This window comes from Epinephelus lanceolatus, chromosome 23 (genome assembly GCF_041903045.1).
Source record: "Epinephelus lanceolatus isolate andai-2023 chromosome 23, ASM4190304v1, whole genome shotgun sequence".
In the NCBI taxonomy this organism is placed as follows: Eukaryota; Metazoa; Chordata; class Actinopteri; order Perciformes; family Serranidae; genus Epinephelus; species Epinephelus lanceolatus.
The window spans coordinates 12,632,425-12,655,400 of NC_135756.1; the positions used below are offsets into that span (position 1 = coordinate 12,632,425).

A 22,976-nucleotide genomic window follows, 5' to 3' on the forward strand; every position below is an offset into this window, starting at 1 on the left:
ATAGGGTCCTTCTCTTCTGAAGGAGGAACGAACGACCAAGCAGTCTTTTCTTTCGAAGGACACTTGACAAAAACACTAAAACGAAGAACTAAAAATAAATAACAATGGAGTTTGAGGATCACGCTTACACCAGCACCACTTATGACAAAACCAGACCCGTGGAGTTCACGTATAAAAGTAAGTAAAGGCAGCGAGACGTCATGTTTTAATCAAGCTAGCTGACGTACTCACAGTTAGACTGGAGTTAGCTTGGGCAACTAGCATCCTAGCAAGTGGGCGCCACTCCACAGGGAAAGTACCCATTTGCACCTTTTCATTCAACAATAAAAAGTGACTGTAACGTTAGTTAACGTACATTATCACTATCTACCTCCACTGGTAATATAATGTTGTATTTGTCGTGTAACGTGTGTAAATGAGCGCAGATCAACCCTGAGGCAATAAACTAACCGTTAAGTTAATAATTACACAAGACTGTGATCTTACACCTGTTGTTATTGTTATTTAAACGGATGATCTGGTTGAAGTGGTGTTGGTTTCTCACCTGAATTTTTTAGTTGCAAGTATGCTGTACATTTATTAATTATATAAAAGGGGAGCAATCCCATTGATTCCATAAAACTGGAGGTCAAAAAAGCTGATATATCACGGTGTCTACAGCTCCTTAAAAGTCTTTAAATAGTCTTAAATTTGACTTTGTGAGGTCTTAACTACTGCTAGCATTTAATCTAATTTCATTAATCCATTTTCTAATTTCTTTTTGTGACAATAAGTGAAGCCTTTCTATGTAAAAGTCCATTTTTAATGTTACAAATCTTTAAAACACTATAATACTGTCATTTTGTCTCATACTTGCACTTACAGTTGGCAAAATGTAGACGTAACTCACTCTAATAACTGGTTATTGCACAAGACCACATATATAATACTTGCCTGCTTAAAGTAAAACATAATTTGTCCAAAAAACTTGGACAGGTGTCTTGAACGGGTCTTAAAAAGCATTATATTAATCTGTCTGATACCTGTAGACACCCTGAATACAGTCTGTCCACTGCATTGCAACAATGAATCGGTTAGATGTCAACTATTAAAGTGATTGCCAACTAATTTGATGATTTATTTAAAGGTCAAAATGATCTGTTTCCAGCTTCATAAATGTGAATATTTTCTGTTTTTTTTTTTTTTTTTTTTTTTTCTTTTTTTACATCTTTGTTGCTGTAAACTTAATATTTTTGGGCTGTGGACAAAACAAGACCTTTGAGGATGTGATTTTGGGCTTTGGGATACACTCAGACATTTTGTACATCAAACTATTAATTGATTAATTGACAATATTAATCTTTAGTTGCAACCCTGTTTCATTTGAGTTGACAATTGTGGATTGAGCGCTACATTTTTCAGCCGCCTCCATGCATTTCTAACTGACTTCTTTCTCTCGCTTCCTCTCTTAGTGACTACCAATGAAATCGAGGAGTTTGTGAAGCTGAGGGTTTCAAATAATTACCTCTTCTCTGGAAGGAGAAATACGTCCATGTGGGCATGGAGGTATGCCACTTAGTTAAAGCTGTGAGAAACATAAATGTGTGAAAATAGAGAAAGGTCTAAATATGTAAATGCATCAATATGAAGTGTAGTTGATTACATTTTTTTTTGATTGAAACTGGGATAGACAGGAATCTGGAAAAGGTGTTAAGCCTGAAAACAGACCAAAGAGGAGGAGCAGAAGTTTAATTTCTGCTCTGACCACTTGAATTACAACGCTCAAAATTTATTATGGGATTTTTTGCCCAGTGACACCAAAATTAAACTGCCTAGTCCAGCTTTATCTAATCAATAACTCAACATGTTTTTTCACTTCTATTGTTTTTTGCGTGCTGTTAACATGATTATATTTTTCAGGGCCATCCTGAAACACATGGGCCTGCAAAACAAGATGACTCATATTCAAGCATCCAAAAAGTGGGAGAACATGAAGAAGAGATACAAGGTACAGTTTAAATCAATCACTTAGATTTATTAAGCATTCTGACACATTTCCATCCTGATTCATTGCCGCTTCTCTTCTTCCTCAGGACCTAAAGAACCCTCCAGATGGGGTGAAAGTGTTCCCTGATGCGTGGCCTTATTTCAATCTGATGGACAACGCCATGGAGGGTCGGCTGGAAGGTAACGCCCCCATCCTCAAGGCCCTCTCCAACACTTGCGATTTCGTAGCCATCTCCAGACCCAAGAGGAGGAAGGTGGTGACCTCCCCCGTGCCTTCGTTAACAGGCGGGCCAGAGATCGAGGTGTCGCTGAATGGAGATGAGGACGAGGAAGGAAACCAGGAGATGGATAACGCCATGCAAGAGATGGAGCACGGGAGGAGCTTGATGGACAGTGAAAGACAGGTGATGGAGAGGGAGAAACAGGTGATGGAGAGGGAGCGGCAGGTGCTGCAGAGGGAGAGGGCGGTGCTGGAACGGGAGGTCGCCGCTCTGGACCGAGACCGAGCCTCGCTGGAGAGGGAGCGGGCGACGATAGAGAGGGAGAAGGCGGTGATGGAGAGGGAGAGGGCGGCGATGGAGAGGGACAGAGATGCTGTGAGCAGGGAGCGGCTGGCGCTGCAGCAGGAGAGAACACGACTGGAGAGAATGTCTGCACCCAAAGAAAGGACTGAGGGGGTGACAGAAGAGAGCAGCGGGGTGAGCGACTCAGACGTCACGGACAGGAAGGAGAGGTTCCTCAACCTGTTTGAAAAACTGATTGAAAATGTTTGATTTATGTTTTTTTTTTTTGCACCAAACTTTCCCCCCAAAAACACACTTCTAGTTGCATCTGCGTATTAGAGGTCGACTGATGTATTGGTTTGGCTGATAGGACGTTAAACAAACCATCGTGTGGTATGTGGACGATGGCTGCCACTTCCTGGTTCAAATTAAAATCTGTTGTTTCAGAATAAAAGCCCTCTAGTGTTTCATACACAGTCAAGCCAGTGGCAGCCTCCGAGGCTGAATGAATTAATAACGCCAACATGAGAGTGACAAAAACTCTAGTTCAAACAGCGACTTGAGGCTGGCCTGAGAAGCCAGTCAGTTCCCATGCACCCCCAAGTGCCCAATTTACAGCAGAAATGAACATGTTTACAGCCTGGTACATAAACATGGTTCTGTTCTCTAACGCTAATTTAAAATTCATGACAACTGTACAAGGTGCAAATGTTTGTAAGACTCATCATTTGCATTTTATTAAGGGTCAAAGTTACGTATAAGTAAGGACGGGCCGCTCTGATTGACAGGCTGTCTGCTGATAGCGTCCTCGGCCTCTCAGTCAGATCCACCCCTTCACCTCTACAGCGCCACCCTCTCACCCAAATATGGTCACGTATAAATCCAAAAAAACAAGATGGCGACGGCCACGCCGCGGAACTGTAGGCTTCAAAATAGGAGTCCACACACCAGTGGGGGGCATCACAGTAGCTATGTGCAGTATTTTTACAGTCTATGGTTTTGACCAAGTCTTGTTTGTGTGTTGTATGAATCCTAAACTACGTTTACACGCACAAAATATTCAGTTTTTTGCCGAATTCTGAAACACAGTATTCCTACTAAGCATTTTACATGACTAATGAAAATGAATATTCCCGTTTACACCCCGCCCTGCATACTCTGATTAATGTGCCTTAACAATATGGAAAAGTGGAACGACTGGAGCTGCTTGTCATTTTGCTTCTTTGCATCAAAACAGGATTTTTTTCAAAGTTTCAGACTTCAGACTTGTTGACCATGGTGGTAACACAGCCACCTTCTTTCATTCCTTCAATGACCTTCTAGAACAGGGGTCTCAAACTCAAATTATAGCTGCTGTGCAGCGATGGGTCGGGTCCGGGCATTTTTAGGCAATTCTGAGCAACAAGCAGAAGAATTGGAAGACATTTAGCAACACAATCTGCCTTTTGCATCAGCTGAGGCTTGAACTCACAGCCTCTGAGACTAAGAATCAATTTCTATCTCACTGAGCTAATTAGTCAGTGACAATTCATGTGTAGCTTCACAAACTGACTAAGCCAGACGTGCAGGTTTAGCATGCATGGAAAAGCAGATTTCAAACCACTGTAAAAAAAATCAGTCATCAGTAAGTGAAAAACTGATGTTTAAAAATGCCATTTTCACATTGACTCCAATTGTTCACATTACAGCAAAATTCAAAATGCAGTCAAAAATTCAGTTTTTGAGATAAAATTCTGAAATTTGCCACACATCATCTACCATGACTCTAGAATTTTGTCATTTTTTTCATGAACATTGAAGATTTATTTAGCACGAATTTGCATGTATATGTTTATAGTACCGTTTACAGTCAAACATTTTGATGCACTGTAGGCTCAATTTTTGATAAATCATAAATCTGAGAAACGTAGTTTTTGTAGGACAGTCTGAAGATGCTCTGTAGCAAGTTTGGTGTCAATTGAGAAAAAATTGTGGGAGGACATAGGTTTAAGAAGTTTTACAGTTTTTGAAAAAAAAAAACAGTGATGGACTTCATAATTTGCAATAGATTTAAATGTACAAAAGTTTCTTCAGTATTGGGGCTACAGTTTGATGAAAGTTGTGAAGTTGTAGCACGTATGGTTGATTTGTTATGAGTTTTGAACTTTAGACACTTGCTGTAGCGCCACCATCAGGACTATTGGCTTGAGTTTACAGCTGAGGATATCTGGCATGGGACTGGACCTTTGTGCAAAGTTTGGTGAGTTTTCACCCATGGGAAGTATGATTTCCTCAGAAGAAGAAAGAAGAATAACTAGGATTACAGTAGTGTCCTGGCAGCTTAGCTGCCCGGACCCTAATTACCTGAGGGCCGCTGAGCATGCAGTCTTGTCACAAGGGGGCCACTTCAAGTATTCCACAAAAAGTTGAAATAAAAAACAAACAAACGTTCAACTGTTTGAACAACTGTACTTCTCAACATGAACTATTTTTTGACTTGCTACCAGACACCTGAGAGCGCTTCTTCTCAGACAGCCTGGCCACATTTGCTCTGAGGGAGGTGGCAGTTGAAACCCTCAATATGGCTTGAAGATGAGCATCACTGAGTCTGGACCTAGTCTTTGATTTATTGAAGTGGAGAATAGTTTTTCACAGAGATATGTGCTTCCAAAAAGGCACATGGTCCTCTTGAACATCCTGGAAAGCTCTGGGAAGGATGGGGGTAGTTCTCTCAGAAATTGACCAAGCTTGTCTTCTTTTCCACCTGCCTCTCTGAACTTGGCTTTGAGTACAGAATTGGAACTGGTCATTAATACCGCAGACATAAATGGCAAGCTGAGCCATGTCATTAATGTCTTTGCTTTCATCCAGTGCCCCAGAGAATGCACGGAAACGTTTGCATTTGTCACGTAACTGTTCATAAATGTCACTTGATAGCTCAGTAATGCGCTCTGCCACTGTGTTAGCTGTCAGACTGATGTTGCTGAACTGACTCATTTTTTTCTGGACAGACAATATCTGCAACTTGCACCATGCAGTCTTTCAGAAACAGACCTTCAGTAAACAGCTTTCCCGATTTGGTGATCATCTCACTGACAACGTAACTTGCTTCAAGTGCTGCATCGGACTCTTTTCTTGCTTTCTGGAAGAAGTTTTGTTGCGTTGACAGTCCTTTCTTTAGCTGTGCAGCTCGTTGTGTCCATTCATCTCCCTGGTACTTAGCATACTGCTCTACATGTTTGGTTGAATAATGCCGCTTTAGATTGTACTACTTAAACACGGCAATTTTCTCATTGCAGATGAGACAGGTGGCATTCCCCTTAAACTCGACGAAGAAATAATCAGTCTCCCACTTCTCCTGAAACACTCTGTGCTCAGCATCAACCTTTCTTTTGGCCATTGTAAGCTACAACATTTGATAGTGTTAGCTGTGTGCCAAATGTTTGTTTCAGGTGTGGTGATGCGTTCAAGGGTCGGGGGATGATGCGCTGAAGGATCAAAAACAGAATCAGGAATTTTTCCTCAGTCGCACAAGGCTGCGTTCACAGCCCTGCTGTAAAGTATCTTGTTTCATATTAGATTTGAATTTATACAGATTACAAATTCCTCGAAAGTAATTGAAGTATGTGTTTCAAATACAAGTAACAGAAATACTGCCCATCTCTGATTACCGTTTTGCGTGGAGGCTTTACACAGAAATGTAGAGTGCCAGAGAATCTCACGCTGATTGAGAAAAATAAGCACGTATGTTTTTTATTTTGCGCTCAGTTTGAGATGTATTTATGAATTACCTCGAGTTTGATGTTCAGATCCAGATATATACATAGTTTTACTTACGTATTTATTGTTCAGTTCATTTTCTAAGTAGTACGTTTGCTTATCTATGATATTGGAAAAAAAAAAAAAAAAAAGCAACTGGATGGAGAATCTCCCCTTTATTTTAGTTAAGGCGAGACTTTTTACACAAACTTCCATTAAGAAAATGGTTTCAAGTTTCGGTTATAGTAATAAAACGTTTATCTGACTGATAGACGGTTATCATATCGTGAAAATCTACTGTTGCAGCCCTGTTTCAGACATGGTAAAAAAAAAATTCCTGGGGTTCGGGGCAAAGACATATCGGCCAATTAACTGTCTTATCGCCTTTTTCCTGTTCCAAACTATCGTCACGATATCGGCCTTTAACAATCCGCCATCAGTCGACCTCCACTGCGCATCCTTTAAAATGCACCGTATACTCCACCTACAAGTCGTCAATGAAAACGTTGAGCCACTCCTGGTTCGGAGAGGTCTTCAAAACAACTTTATTCACTTGTGGTTATTCCATACAGAGCACACAATAGCAAGCTATTAGCATTATTCTTCTTAACCCCATCCACAATCAAAATCAACAACCCCTCCCTCCCAAATCAAACAATAGTCTTGACTTGATCGACTCCAGACATTAGAGTCTTTGCTATTGTGCATGGTTAAAACATCACTTTTTGAAAATGTAATATACCAAATATTGCAGTTCATGTAAAAAATCTTTTTTTTTTTTCCAGAATATATATTTTTATATTACAGTACAGACTTTACAACAAATGATTGTGTTTAAATGCGTCTTTTATTGCATTAGATACTCAATTTACCTCCATTAAGCTCCAGCTTCAATAAGTTTATGCTAGTATACATTTCCAAAAGTGTTAGATTTGTCATTAAAATTAATATTATTATTATTATTTTTACAAAACAAACATATTTAAAACAATGTTACTGGTTTGTTATTTCTCTGCCAGTCATGAACAGACACTAAACAGACACATACATGCCATCTGAGGGTTCTTAATAAACTGATTTGTCCGAATGCCACCTATTGTTTACTCCTAATCAAGTTACGGAACAGTTTGGCTTTTGACAAAGTTCTTGTGTGTGAGTGTGTGTGTTTCTATGTTTTGTGTACACATGCATTTTGGTTGGTGCCGGTGTGTGTGTGTGTGTTCTACCTGGTCTAAGAACAGGAAGACGTAGAGCGAGCAGTGTGTATGTGCTTGATCACCAGATTCTGACGCAGAATTTTTCGTGGATGTTCACGAAACATAAATTGTGTCAGCAGCATGTACGGCAGTGTGTAATTAACTGATAGTTTGAGATCAATGGTATGCATGTCTGCGTGTGTGACTGTGTGTGTGTCAATATGTACAAAGATGTGTGCATGTGGTTGTACTGGTGGGAGTCTGTGTGCAAGAGTGTAAGGTATGTGTCTGTGTGGTTAAACGAGATCCCCGATGGGTATGCGGGGCAGGCAGACGTAAGCCTGCGGGGTCCTGCTGAGGTTGATGGGGTTGCCGTCCAGACGGATGTCCTCCAGCGCGTTCCTGATGTAGTTGAAGTCTTTCAGGTTGCAGAACGTGTCCTCGTGCATCATTTGAATATTGTTACGCTGCAATAGAAGACAGGACGACACGTAGTGAGCTATAATCTCCGTGCATAATAGATTTGATTTGGTGAAACTGATTCTTGGAACAGAGAACTTGATCAAAGTCAGGACCACGATGCCTTTTAAAAAACAACAAAATAAGGGGTGCTACTCCTTGAAAGCGCTGACCATTCAACCATCCAATCCACACAGCAATAAATAAGTGTAATAGGTAAAAAAAACTAGACAAAGATTGTTCATGAATATTGCTTGAATATTGTTTGTCTGGGTTTTGATTTATCTGTAGTGCTCTCTAGAGGGCAGCAAGTCAAACAGATGGTATCCTGGGTAAGTACAGTCTTGATAATGGCTGAAGCTCTGCTGAGGTAGCAGGTGTCAGTGACCTCTTCCAGGGAAGGGTGAGCACAGCTGATGATTTTTTCTGCTGTGTTTATTACCCTCTGCAGGGCCTTTTTGTCTGCTGCTGTTCGGCCAGTGTACCAGACTGTGGTGCTTTTTTGACAGCAACTGAGGTGTTAACAGACAAGGTATCATATTCACAAAGCTTCCTAGCGCTAAGAGTTGCTCCTAGTGACAAGAACTCTTAGAATTGTGACGTTTTCTTAGAATTTCCCCTTAAAGTTTAAACTAGGTCCTTGTAAAGATAAGTTATTCACAAAGCATCTCAGACCTTAAAAGAGCCCCTAAGGTGCATTTTAGGCCAAAATCCATCACGAAGTACAGACAAGGCTTCAATTGTTGCTCTGGATTTGTGCGGAGCAGTGGGAGAGTTACACATCTGGAAATCAATACACCAGGTGGCAAGTTCGGCGGGATGACTTTAAAGCGATACATAGATATTAAATAAGCAGGGGCTAAAAAGAACAGTTGTTCTACAGTTGTTCTATTAGCATTTTGCTTGTTTTAACTGTGTACTTTTCTAATGCAGGACAAGGCTGTTAAAGAGTGAAGGCTCTGTTAGTACAGCTTGTGTTCAGGTCTTATCCTGTTAGATTTTTTTTAAAAGTTTGTTCAATAATAATCCAACTTAAAAAATAACAATGTCATTTAGTTTTCTTCAGAGAAATGAGTGAAATGCTGAGATATAGGCCTATTGTGCATTTTAAAAAAGTTTTAACACCTCTTAAAATCAAGATGTCCTTGCAGCCCCCAGTGAAGCTTTGGCGACCCCTGGTGGGCGTTGGGCACCCTCAGTTGGGAACCAATTGACAAGAGCATGTGGCTTGAATTTTACATTTAAATACTTAAAAATACATTAAATACTTTCAGGTAACATGTCATCTGTGCAGAGTTTGCATGTTCTCCCCGTGTCAGTGTGGGTTTTCTCTGGGTACTCCGGCTTCCTCCAACAGTCCAAAGACATGCAGGATAATTGGTGACTCTAAATTGTCCGTAGGTGTGAACGTGAGTGTGAATGGTTGTCTGTCTCTATGTGTCAGCCCTGTGATAGTCTGGCGACCTGTCCAGGGTGTACCCTGCCTCTCACCCAATGTCAGCTGGGATAGGCTCCAGCACCCCCACGACCCCTAACAGGATAAGTGGTTACAGAAAATGAATTAGAATTAATTAATGATAGCAAAGGTTACTGACCCCTGGTCTGGCCAGTGAAGTTGTGAAAGCTACCAGATCTGCTCGAGGCGTAGGCAAAAGAGATGGGCAGACAGATGCTCAACAGAGCAGCAACAGCATAAGGCCCGTTCAATTTTTTTTTTTTTTTTTTTTTTTAAGTTCAGTTTGTGAAGCAGTGTAGGGATTTCTGGCTCAACTTCACCTACTTCAAAAGGTGCATGGAGAGGGGTAAAACTCCAGCAACACTTGGTACTATACAGAGCAGCTTTATTGTCAGACCGACATGTTTTGGTGTGTGGCCTTTATCAGAGTCAGTTTGTTTTCAAATGTGGAAAGAACAACCTAAATAGGATTCTGGGTTGGACACCAGCATCAGAAACCCTAATCATATTCCACACAGGCCACTCTAGGTTCAGGGTTTCCTTTTTTTGGTGGCAAAATAAATACATCTTGTTTCATGTGGCGTTCAATGACAGGAACTTGCTGCCTCTGTGCTGACAATCTAACTGAAAGGATTCTGTTGTTTGAGCTGGCTACTTAAAGTTCATGCACATGCCCATGATCCTCCCACACAGGTGTCCTCACTTACTTTGCCTAATTAGACTACCTATGAGTGTGTGTGTGTGTGCTCAACATTGATTGTCTTGCACCTGTGTTGCACCTGTCTCGTTTCAGTATAGCTCCACCCTCTTAAACATGAGCAGAGGTTTAATCAGACCAAATTGAAATACCTGTGTGGGTGGACAGCACCTGTGGTTAATTATTCCAGATTGCCCTCTCAGTTATTTATTAGAGACTTTTAATGTTGACCAGTTGTGGGGAGTGATGGGACATGAGGCCAAGGCATACATATGTACCTGTAGGTGTAGAGATCGCAGGCTGTCTGGTAGAGGCACGGGGATGTAGTCAATGTGGTTGTCTGTTAGGTACAGGTACAGCAGGCTCGTCATATCCTGTGTGCAAACAGAAAATATATAAGTCTCAGGCCTTTACAAACACATTTAGGTACACATTTTACATTTTAAGGTAGTGAAAGGAAGTTGTAAAAGTCAAAGCTTTCTCTACATATGGCCATACATTTAAATACTTAAAATACACAGATCCCTCACTTAAATAAACATGGCCGCTATTTGTCCACTTCAGCATCACATGATTTTAAAGTTTCTTAAACAGTTTTGTCATAGACTGATCACAAGTTTGAAATTACAAAAATTAAGTGCAAAACTTTTGTTTTTGCTCCCATTTTTACAGGTTTAAGTTAAAAATCTAAGACCTTTTTTAATGCACTGAACTTAAATCTGTGAAAAATGAAATGAATGAATGAATTTTTCAGTGTATATAAAGGTAAAAAAAGAAGCAATCCAGTATTGAAGGTACTGTATATATAACTCTGGAGAAATATATCTTTCCCAGGTCATCAAATACTGATGCTTTGGGTTGGAAGTCGGACTGAACAACAAACCCAAGGCATCTGTTTTTGACGACCCGGGTATGAGACTCAACTGTCCAAGCCCCAAAACAGTACTCCAGTGTGTTTAAAGGAGCCTGACCACTGCTCGATTTCTGATGTTGGTACTTATTATTGATGTCTGAGAATTAATAAAAATGGTGTATTGTCTGAAGTTATTTTTTTCCACTCATTTGAAACATTTTGTTGATATAAATATGATGTTTGTTTATACATTTGTTTTGTTATCTTGTGACCAAGAAGAGCACTGCAAAAGATAACAATAAACTTAACAGTGGAAATACATGTGCTTTAAAATATGTCTGCAACAAGCTAATGACAGATATATCATCCTTTGTTGGTTGGTTAGATGTTTGGTCCAATTTAGGTCGTGACGCTGGATGACCAAAATTTAATTTCAGGACGTCTAATGCCAATGTCAATTTGATGGATGACATTGATATTTTATTGGTTTTAAGTTGTTTTGTTAAGTAACCAATATTCAACGTCTTCCAAATGTTTAATGCCAGCGTCATCTTGAGTTAGAATAACAGCCTTATATCTACATATCATCAAAATCTTACAAAATATCATCAACCTGATTTTCATTCAAACAAAATTTAACATCTGTCCTGATGTAAGTGTCCCCTGCCTTTCTGACGTCACATAGACATCCGGTGCCAGCTGAGTTGGGTTTGAGCGTGTGACAGAGGTTGTAAGTATAAAGAATGTACATACCTTGAACGCCTCGTTGTGAATACCCTTGGTGCCAATGTTGTTATGGCTGGCATCGATCAGGCTCATGGTCTCTGGGAGAGCAGGCAGCTGTGAGAGATGGTTTTCTCGAATCACCAGCTCCTCCAGCACAGGCAGACCCAAAAATGCTTTGTCATCCACGGACGTGATCTCGTTGGCGGTTAAGTCGATCCTCTTCAGCTTGCCTGGAAGTAGATAAAAAAAGAAATAAAATATCAAACAAACGAACCATCAACTTCATATTTGGTTCTGAATATTTTTTGTCTCATATTTATACATTTTCATCCCAACATACTCATGTTTGCAAAGTCGGACTTGTTGATCTTGGTGATTCTGTTGTAGCGAGCGTAGAAGTGAGTGGTGCCTTTGGGAAGAGGTGGAACGCTATCCAGCTTCAAGTCATCACAGTAGACCGAACCACCGAGGCACGTGCACAGCAAGCAAGTGGGCATACCTGCAATAAAAGAAGAGGACGAAGAGGAAGAAGCAAAAAGGGAGGGAATAAAATATGTAACAGTAAGAGGTGGAATGTATTTAAGAGGACAGCTGCTAAAAGATTCTTAATGTAACTTTAAAAAAATCCTTGTTATTGGTAACACCTCTCTCTGAAGCCGTTAATTGAACTGCAGTTAGCATACTGCTGCTCACGCTCCAGGGCTCGTACTCAGTAGCCAGCATGAGGCCTACTGACAATCCTGATGTTGATAGAAAGCTGGGAAATAAATTTCAATGATATTGTTGAATGAAACAAAAATTATTGTCTTAAGTTGGCATCATGTATCATGTTTACTGGGAAGTAATTTTACAACTAACAAATCTGCTCAGATAGTATTTTTTGCTAGCGATAACATTGGCAAGCAATCAAGCTAAGTTAGCCAGCTAGCTGTAGACCTAACTATGCCACACTGCATTGATTTGGAGTTGGTTGCTTCATAACGTTAGCTGATAAAGCAAACGACTGACAACAAACAAATGACAAGATCAGCACTGTGGTGGTGTAGTTGATAAGATGGGTATACGAGGTAGATGTGTACCCGTGGAGGAAGTGGGTATACTTTCCTATTTATTCCAATAGCTTTTGGGCTGATGGGAGGGTATAGCCTACTGTAAACAGCCAGTAGAACAGATGGGTATGCCCACATATACACCACTGGGCAAGGTGGCCAATTTACAAGCCAGATTATCCCTTGAGTCTGGATGAATTTACTTGGCTACTTCCTCAAAACAAGAGCAAATGATAGTCCAGACCTTCAGCGCTGTAGCAACTTGAGTTCGGCCAGCGCAAACCCCAGCCCTGAAGTTCACAGCAGGCTGGTGGTCAGCAGCAGCAACAAAGTCTGATCTGGCAGGTTCTTAGGGTGGTCCGGGGTCAGACTCCTGGCACTTGGGCGCTAAGTCTTGCTCTGGCTGAATCTGAGTTGCTATAGGTCGCTAAGTGAAGGTCCATCTCTACCAGGCCGCTGCTGCAAAATGGCATACCTGCCAGAGATGGCTCTTCCAATTTTCGACCTTTTCTCCCTCTGTTCCCCTGATTGGTTATTTTTCCCACTAATCTCTCGATTTCATGGTGATATAGGCAAAACAAGGAAGGAAAGACCATTTGTGGAAACCCCAGAAAATCTCTCTCCTTTTCCCAGCCCAATGTTAGCAGGTATGTAACAGAAACAGCAGGTGTGGACTCAGTGTAGCAGTGGGCGTGACTTCATTTCTTAGCTAATGCAAGCTATTGTTGCACACTGTTAGAGCTGTAGTGGAGCTGAAGAAAGGTAAGGCACTTGCAAATGTGCATAACATCATATTCTTTGTACTGAAGTCCTTTCCATAGAAATCAGTCCTAAGGCTGCTAGAGATCAGAGAACGTTGGGGAAAGTCTAGGTTTTTAAGTAACATTGCAGCCTGTTCACCAACTGGCAACAACACAAGATTAATACTGGTTAAAAGTTGCATACCGAACCTGTAATTAAATCAGCCTCTAGCAATACACTGGACAAAATTTAATGAATCAGGATTCAGGATATCAGGATTTGCAGACAAGTTCCAAAGGGAAGTGACATTTTTATCATCCTTCTCTGAAGTCAATGCCTTTGTTGTTAAATACTGACCTTTCCTGTCAATCACAGGCTCATCAGGCTCTTCAGGTTCGCCAGAGCTCACTGACCCTTCTACACCGCCAGTACCCTCCTGAGGGGTTTCTGGTGTGGTCGGAAGCAGCCCCTCCTCTTGTTAGAGACAAGATTAGGTGTTAAAGAAACAGGTTAGGTCAGCATGGACGTGGAACAGGAAGTCTGGCAATCAGTAGCCCACTGTTTGCCACAGTGATAAGTCACACACAATATATTAGCAGTGTTAACCAAATGTTTGTGGCATTTAACTGATTGATGGAAGTTAAATGAAAATGTTTTGGGGTTAATAAGGTGAAATGTGATCTGCTGAGTGTTCACAAACAATATGCTCATTAGGAAAGAGCAAAATACACTTTTTGGGGAAGCTAGTTCAAATGGGTTTCAGTTCCGTCAATGGTGGGCTTCTTATTTTCCATTTTTTGGATGTATGTAGCTGCTGAATGGACACTGTGTACATAAACTTTAGCAGAATAGATGAATAGACTTGTTGTGACGTCATATTTCAACATTGCTAGGACGCCCAGGAATATGCACCTTGGTGTTAATAGCCACATTGGATATTTTCACCAGGGTGTAAATAGCATCGTTGACTATTGACACCTGGGTGCTAATGGCATCTACCTAAAAGGATTCATTGTCTGCCTGGTCTAGCATCGGCAGTGGCACCTTGTTTTTGGTATACGTTTTGACATGTGAGGTACATACTTAAGTTATTACCTTGCCTTTAACATATCTCACGCAAGTCTAGATTAGATACTGACCTTTATCAGTGTCAGTCACCAGAGTTACCTCAGGGACCTCTGCGTCTCCTGAGGCAGAGACACCAGAAACCCCAGAGAAGTCTCCGGATTCTCCAGAGGCCCCTGAGGTTCCTGAAGCTCCTGAGAACTCCCCTGAAGCACCCGATGCCTCGCTAGGGATAGGCTCGGGAATGAGGGGCAGCTCCTCCTCTTGTTAGAGCCAAGGGTTGAGGTTAGGAGACATGAGATTAGGAAGGTGGAGGGGTGAGATGGACAATCAATCAACCCATTAATCAATCACACTCACATTTTAGATGAGACAGGAAGTTAGAAGAACATTGATTATGAGCAACACAAATATGATAGCACAGAGTAAAACAAATAATAAGCAACATCAACATTTAACTACATTTAAAAATGACGCAGTTAAATGGAATTTAAGACAAAAAATCAACATAAATCACAGAGTATGACAGGTTATATCTAAACTGATGAAGACACAGAGTGGCCTTACTACTTCTGTACTAACCTCCAGATATCAATGTTATCCCTGAGTCACCGGACTCACCAGAGTCCCCAGAAACCCCAGAGGCCCCTGAGATCAACAGATCTCCGGAGAACCCAGAGCCAGACTGGTCCCCAGAGCCCAGGGGGAATTCAATAGCAATTCCAGAGCCAAGGTCCCCAGAAGCTCCGGAAATATCTCCTGATCCTGAGTGATCCCCAGATATCAAGACATCCCCAGATAACAAGAACTCCCCAGATCCCCCAGAGGTAAGGAGCTCCTCAGAGGCTCCGGAGATCAGGATAATATCACCAGAACCCCCAGAGCCGCCAGAGACCAGTAGGTCTCCTGAGCCTCCAGACCCAGGAGCCCCAGAAGCACCCGAGGCCCCAGACCCAACGGAGCCCCCAAAATCCCCGGACACATGAAGGATGTCAATGGGCGTCAGACGCAGCTCCACCTCTTGTTAGAGACAAGATTAGGTATTAATAAACAGACAGATGAAATGGATCATTAATCAGGTTTGGACCTCACAATGATGATTAGGTTAAGTTGATGAAGACAAATGGACACAGTGACTGAAAAGGACACATTTAACCATTAACAGCTAGTTAAATGGAACACATGCACATGGAAAAGATGATTGTTGAAGATGCAGGCGATGGGTTTAGAGAATAGATTAGTCTGCCTTTGCTTTGGATGTTTTTTTGGGTGCATTTACTGCTCCATAGGCCCCAGGGAGGAACAGGACCCTCTCTTAAACCCAGTGAACCTTGGTTATCAAATGTCTCTATGCATATGGGTGTGTGCTTTTTCAGACCTTTCTGTGTCTCTGGGCCCATGAGAACCCCAGATCCCCCTGAACCCTGAGGGATGAGCTGGGGTGTTAGGGGCAACTCTTCTTCCACTTCCTCCTCTTCTTCTACTTGTTCTTCCAACGAGGCCTCGGGTACAGGGTAGTTATAGTCAGGTGGGGCCAGTGTTCCAATCTCTATCTGAGGAAAAGACAGCAGCAGTGAGTCTGTGAGTTTGAGATGATATTGGGCATCAAAAGCTCATGAATCCCCGACGTTGCTGTTATCATAGGGTAGTGCTCACATTGCCTGCTGCAGTGAGCGAACAAGAAGCAACTGAATTGGACTTGAGTCAAGACCTCCACCAACCAAGACCAATGTGTATGCTCCTGTGGATGGTTGGTCTTTGGTCTTCAGTGTGGTCATGAGCGTTAAGTGGTAACGTTGAAACAACATGGAACATGTGTTGTTTAAATGTTCTGAGCAATAAAATACAACACACTGACAATGAAGAGTAAAGCAAATGGATCAGGTGAGCCAGCAAATATGATTGGGAACTAATTATTCAGATTTTTCCAACACTGCATGAATACAGCACAAGGCTACTGAGACACTGTAACATCTGCTACTTGCCCATCGATGAGCAAAATATTGTTGGTCAGTGACATTTCTGAATATTGTTTTGAGCTTACATAGCCTACCCTCATGCAACTGTACTATACCAGAGTGTCACAGAGCAACTGACACCATCAGAAAAGTGATATTTAGTGTTTTTTTGTTTTTTTTTAAATAATACATGAAATAAAACCCCAAATACTAGTCAAAGTAAGCACTTCGTTGTGTGTTGTTTCCATTTTTGCTCATCCTGATAACTAATTTTGCAAGGCGAAGTTTATCCTGATATTACTGTACACATGGAAAATAAAGGCCATGACCTTTGACTCTATTCCAAAATAAAATATTTAGATGCCACCTTAAGAAAATGACTGGAAGTTGGAAGCTAATGTCACAATGCAGTAAAATCTACTGTAAAATTAACCATGATTATGAGCAGATGATACAGCCCAGTTATTCAAAGTCTACCACTGATTTCAAGAGAATGATTAGAAATCTGGCAGTCCTATATTCAATTGAGTTTATGTAGTCACAGTATTTAGTCTTTTGATCTATCATTCAGTAGTGGAGAGTATCTCTGTATGGTTTGTTAACCTGACAGTACATTCAAAGGCCCAGATCACCCAACCTTTACAGACAGCCAGGAAGATCATGGGACCTAATCAACATCCTAGTCCTCAAGCTATTTTTTTCCCCCCCAAAAAAACAAAGTCAGACAGGCCCAAAAACTCATCTCAGATCCAACTCATGTTCTCCACCCTGCGAATCAGCTCCTCCCCTCAGGCAGACAGTGCGGGGTTCCCCTTTAGCAGGCACCATTGTTTCAAACACTCCTTTGTCTCCCTGTCCATTAAAGCCCTTAACACCATGAAGGTGAAATATATGTATGCCCTACCTGTTGTCATTGATCACTGTTAGGCTATATATTGTACTATGTGCGCACTTTTTCTAATGTTTTACTGTTGTTTTGCTGTGATTTTAACTGCAGACACTGTGATGTCCAAGGCAAATTTCCCACTGGGACAACAGTGTCTATCCTATTGAATCATCTCTTGACTGTTTTCAGAATTTGAAAGCAATACTTCATATTTAGGCATAGACTGAATCATGGCGGGCAGCATGCAATTAATTATTCATACTATACCAGCACCAATGCACCAGTGTCTCCTGATATACCATTTTTTGTTTAGTCCTTCTTAAGCAAAAGTATTGATCCCATCCATTATACATCTTTCATCCTTTTATCTACATGTAGATCTACATGTAGGTGCCAGGTTAAAAAAGAAAAAGAAAAACATGACCTCTGTGGTTATCTTACTTTAGGACAAACACAAATATATAGAATTTGGCATGACAATCATGTAATGTGAGTATAAGTGGATACAGAAAATGGAGGATTCATTGATGGATTCCGCACATGCAAAGACTTTATAATCACCTCTCAGGTCTTCTTTTCTCTCACTCTACTGTGATGGATTCAAAGCAGTCAAAAGGTAAAAAAACAAAACAAAAAACAGGAGAAGGTGGCACACCTCAACTGCTGTATTGACCAAGGACCATGGTATGACCCATGGGGATGATCAGCATCTCCACCACTAGATGGCAGCAAAGTGCACAGCTTTTAGTATCCACTGTAGAGACAGCAATGACCACTCAGATCCAACAGTCAGACACCAGCTGGTGACCACAGTGATAATAGTGATGAGCTTTTTCACTTGCCACCAACTATTGGCACTGTCTGAATGTACATCTGCATATGAAATGTCTTTATCATAACAACAAATATCAGTAAGTAAGTAAAAAGTAAGTAAGTCTTTTCACAGACATAGGTCACAAAGTGCTTCACGAGCAATGTACAACAAGAAATAAAGGACAGTATGTGAGCCACGTAGTTAAAAGTGCACAACGAGCAAAACTATTTGCACACACATATGCAAAAGAACACTGACAGAAATCGTGCCACCTGGAAAAAATGTTTCATTTTTAACTTTATATGGATCCAATTAGGAACTCTTTTTATATCTTTTTTTATCTCATTTATACCATGGCCTTTTGAGGGAGCTCACTTTTGTTAATGGCGACGAGGCTGGGGTGGAGTCGTGCCTCAAAGAAAAGACTGATTGTGGCTTTTAATGCAATGAAACATTCACAGCTGCAAGCATGTAGGCTTACTTGCTTATTATCTGCACATTGTTTTTTCCTTTGAGTTAAAGTGAGTGAAGCGTGTGATACTAAGCCGACACGCTTTGATGGTGATGGTAGGAATAGCATGGATGTGGGCATCTTTATTAGAGTTAACTGGAGATGAATCACACTCATGCATGATTCAGGTATCAATAATAGCCTAAATTACTCATGATTGATGATGATACAGACACAGAAAAACAGAAATGCAAAAATATTTTAGAGACCCCCCCTAAAATTTCCCAAAACTGAGCTCCCCCTGCTCCCCTGTGGTTCACACCCTGTTGTTTCCAATCCAACGTCAATGTCTGACATAAAATCATGGCGTCTTTATTGAAAGGTTTTCACATCATCCCACTATATTAAGAAGCATTTTATATTTTCTCTTTCTTTATAGTCCATTTAGTGCCCTCTGACAAACTGTAGCACACAACCATGTTAATGTCTTCTCTAGCTCATTTCAAAGTATCATATTACTTTATAAACAAAGGCTTAGCAGCATTCACGGTTTATGTTAGGAAATAAATTAAAAGAAAGCTCCGCCAAACGACCAAGAATTACAGTACTTTGTGGTTCCTTCATTAAAAGCTTCAGGTATATCCATCTGGTATTATAATTGCATTTACAGCCACTGCAGTCGCTGTTTGATGTTTGATCAAACGTGCAGTTCTTTCCGTCTCCAGACGAGGGCAATGAGCCCCCACACACCGCCACAGGTAATACCTGACACCCTCTCACGCCCAACACGGCTGACTCAACCCTCCAAATAGGGAATGGTCCTTGTGGAACCAAGACACACATGGTAGCTGCAAGAATCCATATTTTCAGCTACTCTCAGCCGCAGTAATCAGATGTGAAAGAGGTACCAAAAGTGAACTTAAATCTGCACGATAATTCAAGTCAAACAGCCTTTAAGTGACAGTTAGAAGAGGTATAACCGAATAAAGTCATGCACAGACTTAAAATGCAGCAGTGAAGAGATGTCCAGTCACATTTGAAAGCTTGGCAGAGACACAGTTTGGGATACAACAAGGTAGGCCTTTGAAAAGTCTTGCACAGAGAGTTTGCTCGCTGCAGCTTTTCCCTTCATTTCCCCCTTTCCCCAAAGCAAACATATACACCCGAGGGGAAAGAAGAGGCGAAAGGCTGGCAACCAAAAATACTGAGAAAAAAAAAGCTCTGGAAACAGCATGGGAATACAGAATGCACAGGGAGAGACGCTGAATGTGAGCATCAAGCCGACGCCAAATGTTATGTTGCTGCTACAGCATACAGTGTATCAATCAGTAGGTGCATTCAGCACTGTAAGTACAGTTTCAGACTCCCATTGGCTCAGCTGCATCCTTTATAACAAACAAAATGACAGAACGAAATCACCCGTCTCATGGTTTCTCCCCAGATACTGCACATCATGTACAATATCATGTTAATGCATATAAAGTCTTGAGTCCAGTGAAAAACCATGTGGCAAATTATGAGTCACATTTCCAGCCCAGAGCGAATGCCAGCAGAATCTCTGCACTCTGTAACCTAAAGGAATAGTTCAACATTTTGGGAAATGATCTGGATGAGAAGACTGACGACACTGTACTGTGAGTATGTACACAGGCCGCAGGAACTTTGTTTTTACACTTTGGTTTTTGTACAGATTAAGCAAACAAGACATATCCTGCTAATCAGTGAGCTTTAGAGGTGCTAGCAGGCAGATTTGGTTACCTTTGGACCACAGATGCCCCCAGAAATTTTTCTTAAAGAATACTTCACCTCCTTGGTGAACGAAGAATCCAAAAAAGGTTCTTCATGAACTGAAGTCAAAACTATATCAAAAATCTGTTTTAAAACTCTCACACAATTCATGCAGTATAATCCAGGTGTCATTTATCCAGTCGTATGCTCAGTACCTCCCAAACAGACAGACCTTTCTGACAAGGAACTGAACTGAAAGGGAAACTTCCTCTACACTCTCTTCAAAGCCAGACCCCATTGACAAAAACAGTAATTTTACCTCACTGAACACTGGAGCTGCTGCTGGTCTATTGCTGCCTCGATCACTTAGTTTGTGTTACTGTGTGACTGTGGAGAATCTGAACTAACACTGTTAAGCCCCGAAGTCACAGAATTAAAATAAAATCAAGGCAGTGGCAGACCAGAAGCTCCCATGATCTGCAAGGTAAAATGATTGTTTTTGTCAATGGAGTCTGGCTTTGAAGAGAGCATGAAGAAGTTCCAGTTTCAGTCTTTAATAATATCTTTATTTAGTGAAAATGCATGGGACGTAAGAACAACTGAGCATAATGCATGAAACATTACAATATTAAACAGTTCTGTCTCCGCATGTATCTCCAGGCATGCTAGAGACTGTTTGTATGGACATGTTTTAAATTGTAATGCTTTAGTGAAAATGCATGTGCAACTACTGAGCATACAAGTGGATTATGAGAACTGGACTATACAAGTAGATGTTTAAATATAGTTTTGTTGTTGTTAAACACAGACCCTGTTTTCTTAAATTCATGAAGAATTTTCGCCTTTTTTGGATTCTTCTTTCACCGTGGAGGCATATGACAAAATAAAAGTTTTCTTTACAAATTTAATGCAACACGTGAGTAACTGACATACAAATAAATGGTCATTCTGTAGGTAAGGATTCCTTTAAGGGTCAGGCCACATGGAGCCACTGAAAATCTTGGGGTGGCTCATCAAAACTAAAAGCCATAGCTGAATTTCAGGAATTCTATTTTTGTGGTATATAGGCTAGTTTAGGGGTCGCCAACCTTTACTATCAAAAGAGACACTTTTGACCAAAAATTTGTCTGGAGCCATAAAACATATTGAGTCTTATTATGAAGATAACACAGACTATTGCGTCTAAAATAGCCTACTAACATAACTAACAGGTCTAAATGAGCATTCATTAATAAGTTGTAGCACAAGGTGGTGACTCTGCAGTGGGCTATTTATGAAAATTTGGTGTTCAAGAGCTGGTGGTGAAAGCAAATTAATCTTTCCACCTATTATTAATGTCTCTATTTTCCTCCGAGACTTTTACACTTTTGATTTGGAGTCCATAGCTAGATTCAAGGCTAGCCACCACTACTGAGGCCTATTTAGACCTGACCTCAGCACCACAAGGTGAAAATTGTATAAGGAGGCCATGGCCCCCCCTGGCCACCTCTTGTGGGCACCACTGCTTTCGACAATGCATGGCCAGTTGTTTCCCCCTGCTTCAAGCCTTTATGCTAAGCTAAGCTAACAGTAGCTTTATATTAACACACATAGACATGAAAGCGGTATCAATTTTCTCATCTAAGTCCCAGAAAGATAAATACAGACAAAAAAATCCTTGTATATTCAAGTAACATTATTTAATATAAGCAAACGCGATTCTGATATTAATTACTGGGTAAGAGTGAAACATGTAGGCTATGTTGTATTTATTCAAGTATTTTCCAAGTTAGGCATAGGAAGAAGAACTTCAAGTGGCTGAAATAATAAAGAGTACTACCTCAGAGCCTGATGTATCAAAATGACGAAAGAGAGGTTTAAGGTGTTGGTGAAACTAAGAAGACGCCCACATGAATCTAAATTGGCTATTAAAGCATTTGCAGAGACTTTTGAAAGCAGCAGACTGAGGACGATTTGCTTGGATAACATCGCAGATGAGCCTTCGCTTCTCTCAAAAGAGACAAGCCCTGAGGAGAAAGGAGAGAAATGTCGACAGAGAGCTGGATGTGGAAAGTGAGGAGTCAGCATTCCAGAGGCATGGAGCTCATCATCGCTTCATTTCTCCCCTGACATGTGATGTGTGTGTGAATAAAATCCATTTAATCCTCACTTTTATTTAGCAACCGGCCTATGTGAGGAGCTGCCCTCTCACCTTTAACTGTGTCGACAGCAGGGCGATATTTCTCAACACACAGTCACGAGTCAAAACTTTGTGTTTCTTTTTCTGTGTGAACAACAAGATGGAAAAAATCTAGTAACTCTAACTGTACTGTTTCACAGACGCCCACAAATTCTTATGCAATGTGCTGTGTCATATCCAGGCTTGTTAAACATCATCAAACTGTTCCCCTTCAACACATTACAACTTTCCCACACTGAACACGGTCATGTCTGACACTCAGCTGCAAAACTTTGCACAACAGAATTTAATCCTTTTTAACTGCAGGCAAAATGCTGTTGTACTTTTTTGCAATAGTAGATGGAAATAAATCTACTACATCCTGTCATATTTGCTAAATCTGCGTCAGATTGTGGGATTGTTCTCAGAAAACAGCAGTGGTGTGAGCGCAGTCCACATCAGGTTCAAGTTACACCGCTGGCTCAGAAGAAGCCTGCTGAAAATTTGATGTG

The 22,976-nt window shown here is 41.0% G+C and overlaps 2 protein-coding genes across 2 annotated transcripts in view; one reads left to right on the forward strand and one right to left on the reverse strand.

Annotated features, from left to right (window-relative positions):
- Positions 1-7,316, forward strand: LOC117249152 (uncharacterized). The gene is made up of 4 exons (XM_033614559.2): positions 1-177; positions 1,452-1,545; positions 1,900-1,987; positions 2,073-7,316. Exons 1-4 carry the CDS (start codon positions 105-107, stop codon positions 2,757-2,759), a joined length of 942 nt encoding a protein of 313 aa, XP_033470450.2. The 5' UTR covers positions 1-104; the 3' UTR covers positions 2,760-7,316.
- epyc (epiphycan) overlaps positions 6,749-22,976 on the reverse strand; it is a 22,122-nt gene continuing 5,894 nt past the window's right edge. Inside the window, exons 3-10 of the mRNA XM_033615158.2 lie at positions 15,848-16,022; positions 15,052-15,489; positions 14,544-14,732; positions 13,762-13,878; positions 11,955-12,113; positions 11,642-11,844; positions 10,314-10,409; positions 6,749-7,890 (exon numbers count right to left, since the gene is read on the reverse strand). Of these exons, the coding sequence (XP_033471049.2) occupies positions 7,720-7,890; positions 10,314-10,409; positions 11,642-11,844; positions 11,955-12,113; positions 13,762-13,878; positions 14,544-14,732; positions 15,052-15,489; positions 15,848-16,022 (1,548 nt within the window). The 3' untranslated portion in view covers positions 6,749-7,719. The remainder of the gene's footprint in view (positions 7,891-10,313; positions 10,410-11,641; positions 11,845-11,954; positions 12,114-13,761; positions 13,879-14,543; positions 14,733-15,051; positions 15,490-15,847; positions 16,023-22,976) is intronic.

Coding starts and splice junctions, on each gene's coding strand:
- LOC117249152 (XM_033614559.2), top strand. CDS start 105: ATGGAGTTTGAGGATCACGCTTACACCAGCACCACTTATGACAAAACC. Junction 1,546..1,899: donor ACGTCCATGTGGGCATGGAG/GTATGCCACTTA, acceptor TATATTTTTCAG/GGCCATCCTGAAACACATGG. Junction 1,988..2,072: donor ACATGAAGAAGAGATACAAG/GTACAGTTTAAA, acceptor CTTCTTCCTCAG/GACCTAAAGAACCCTCCAGA.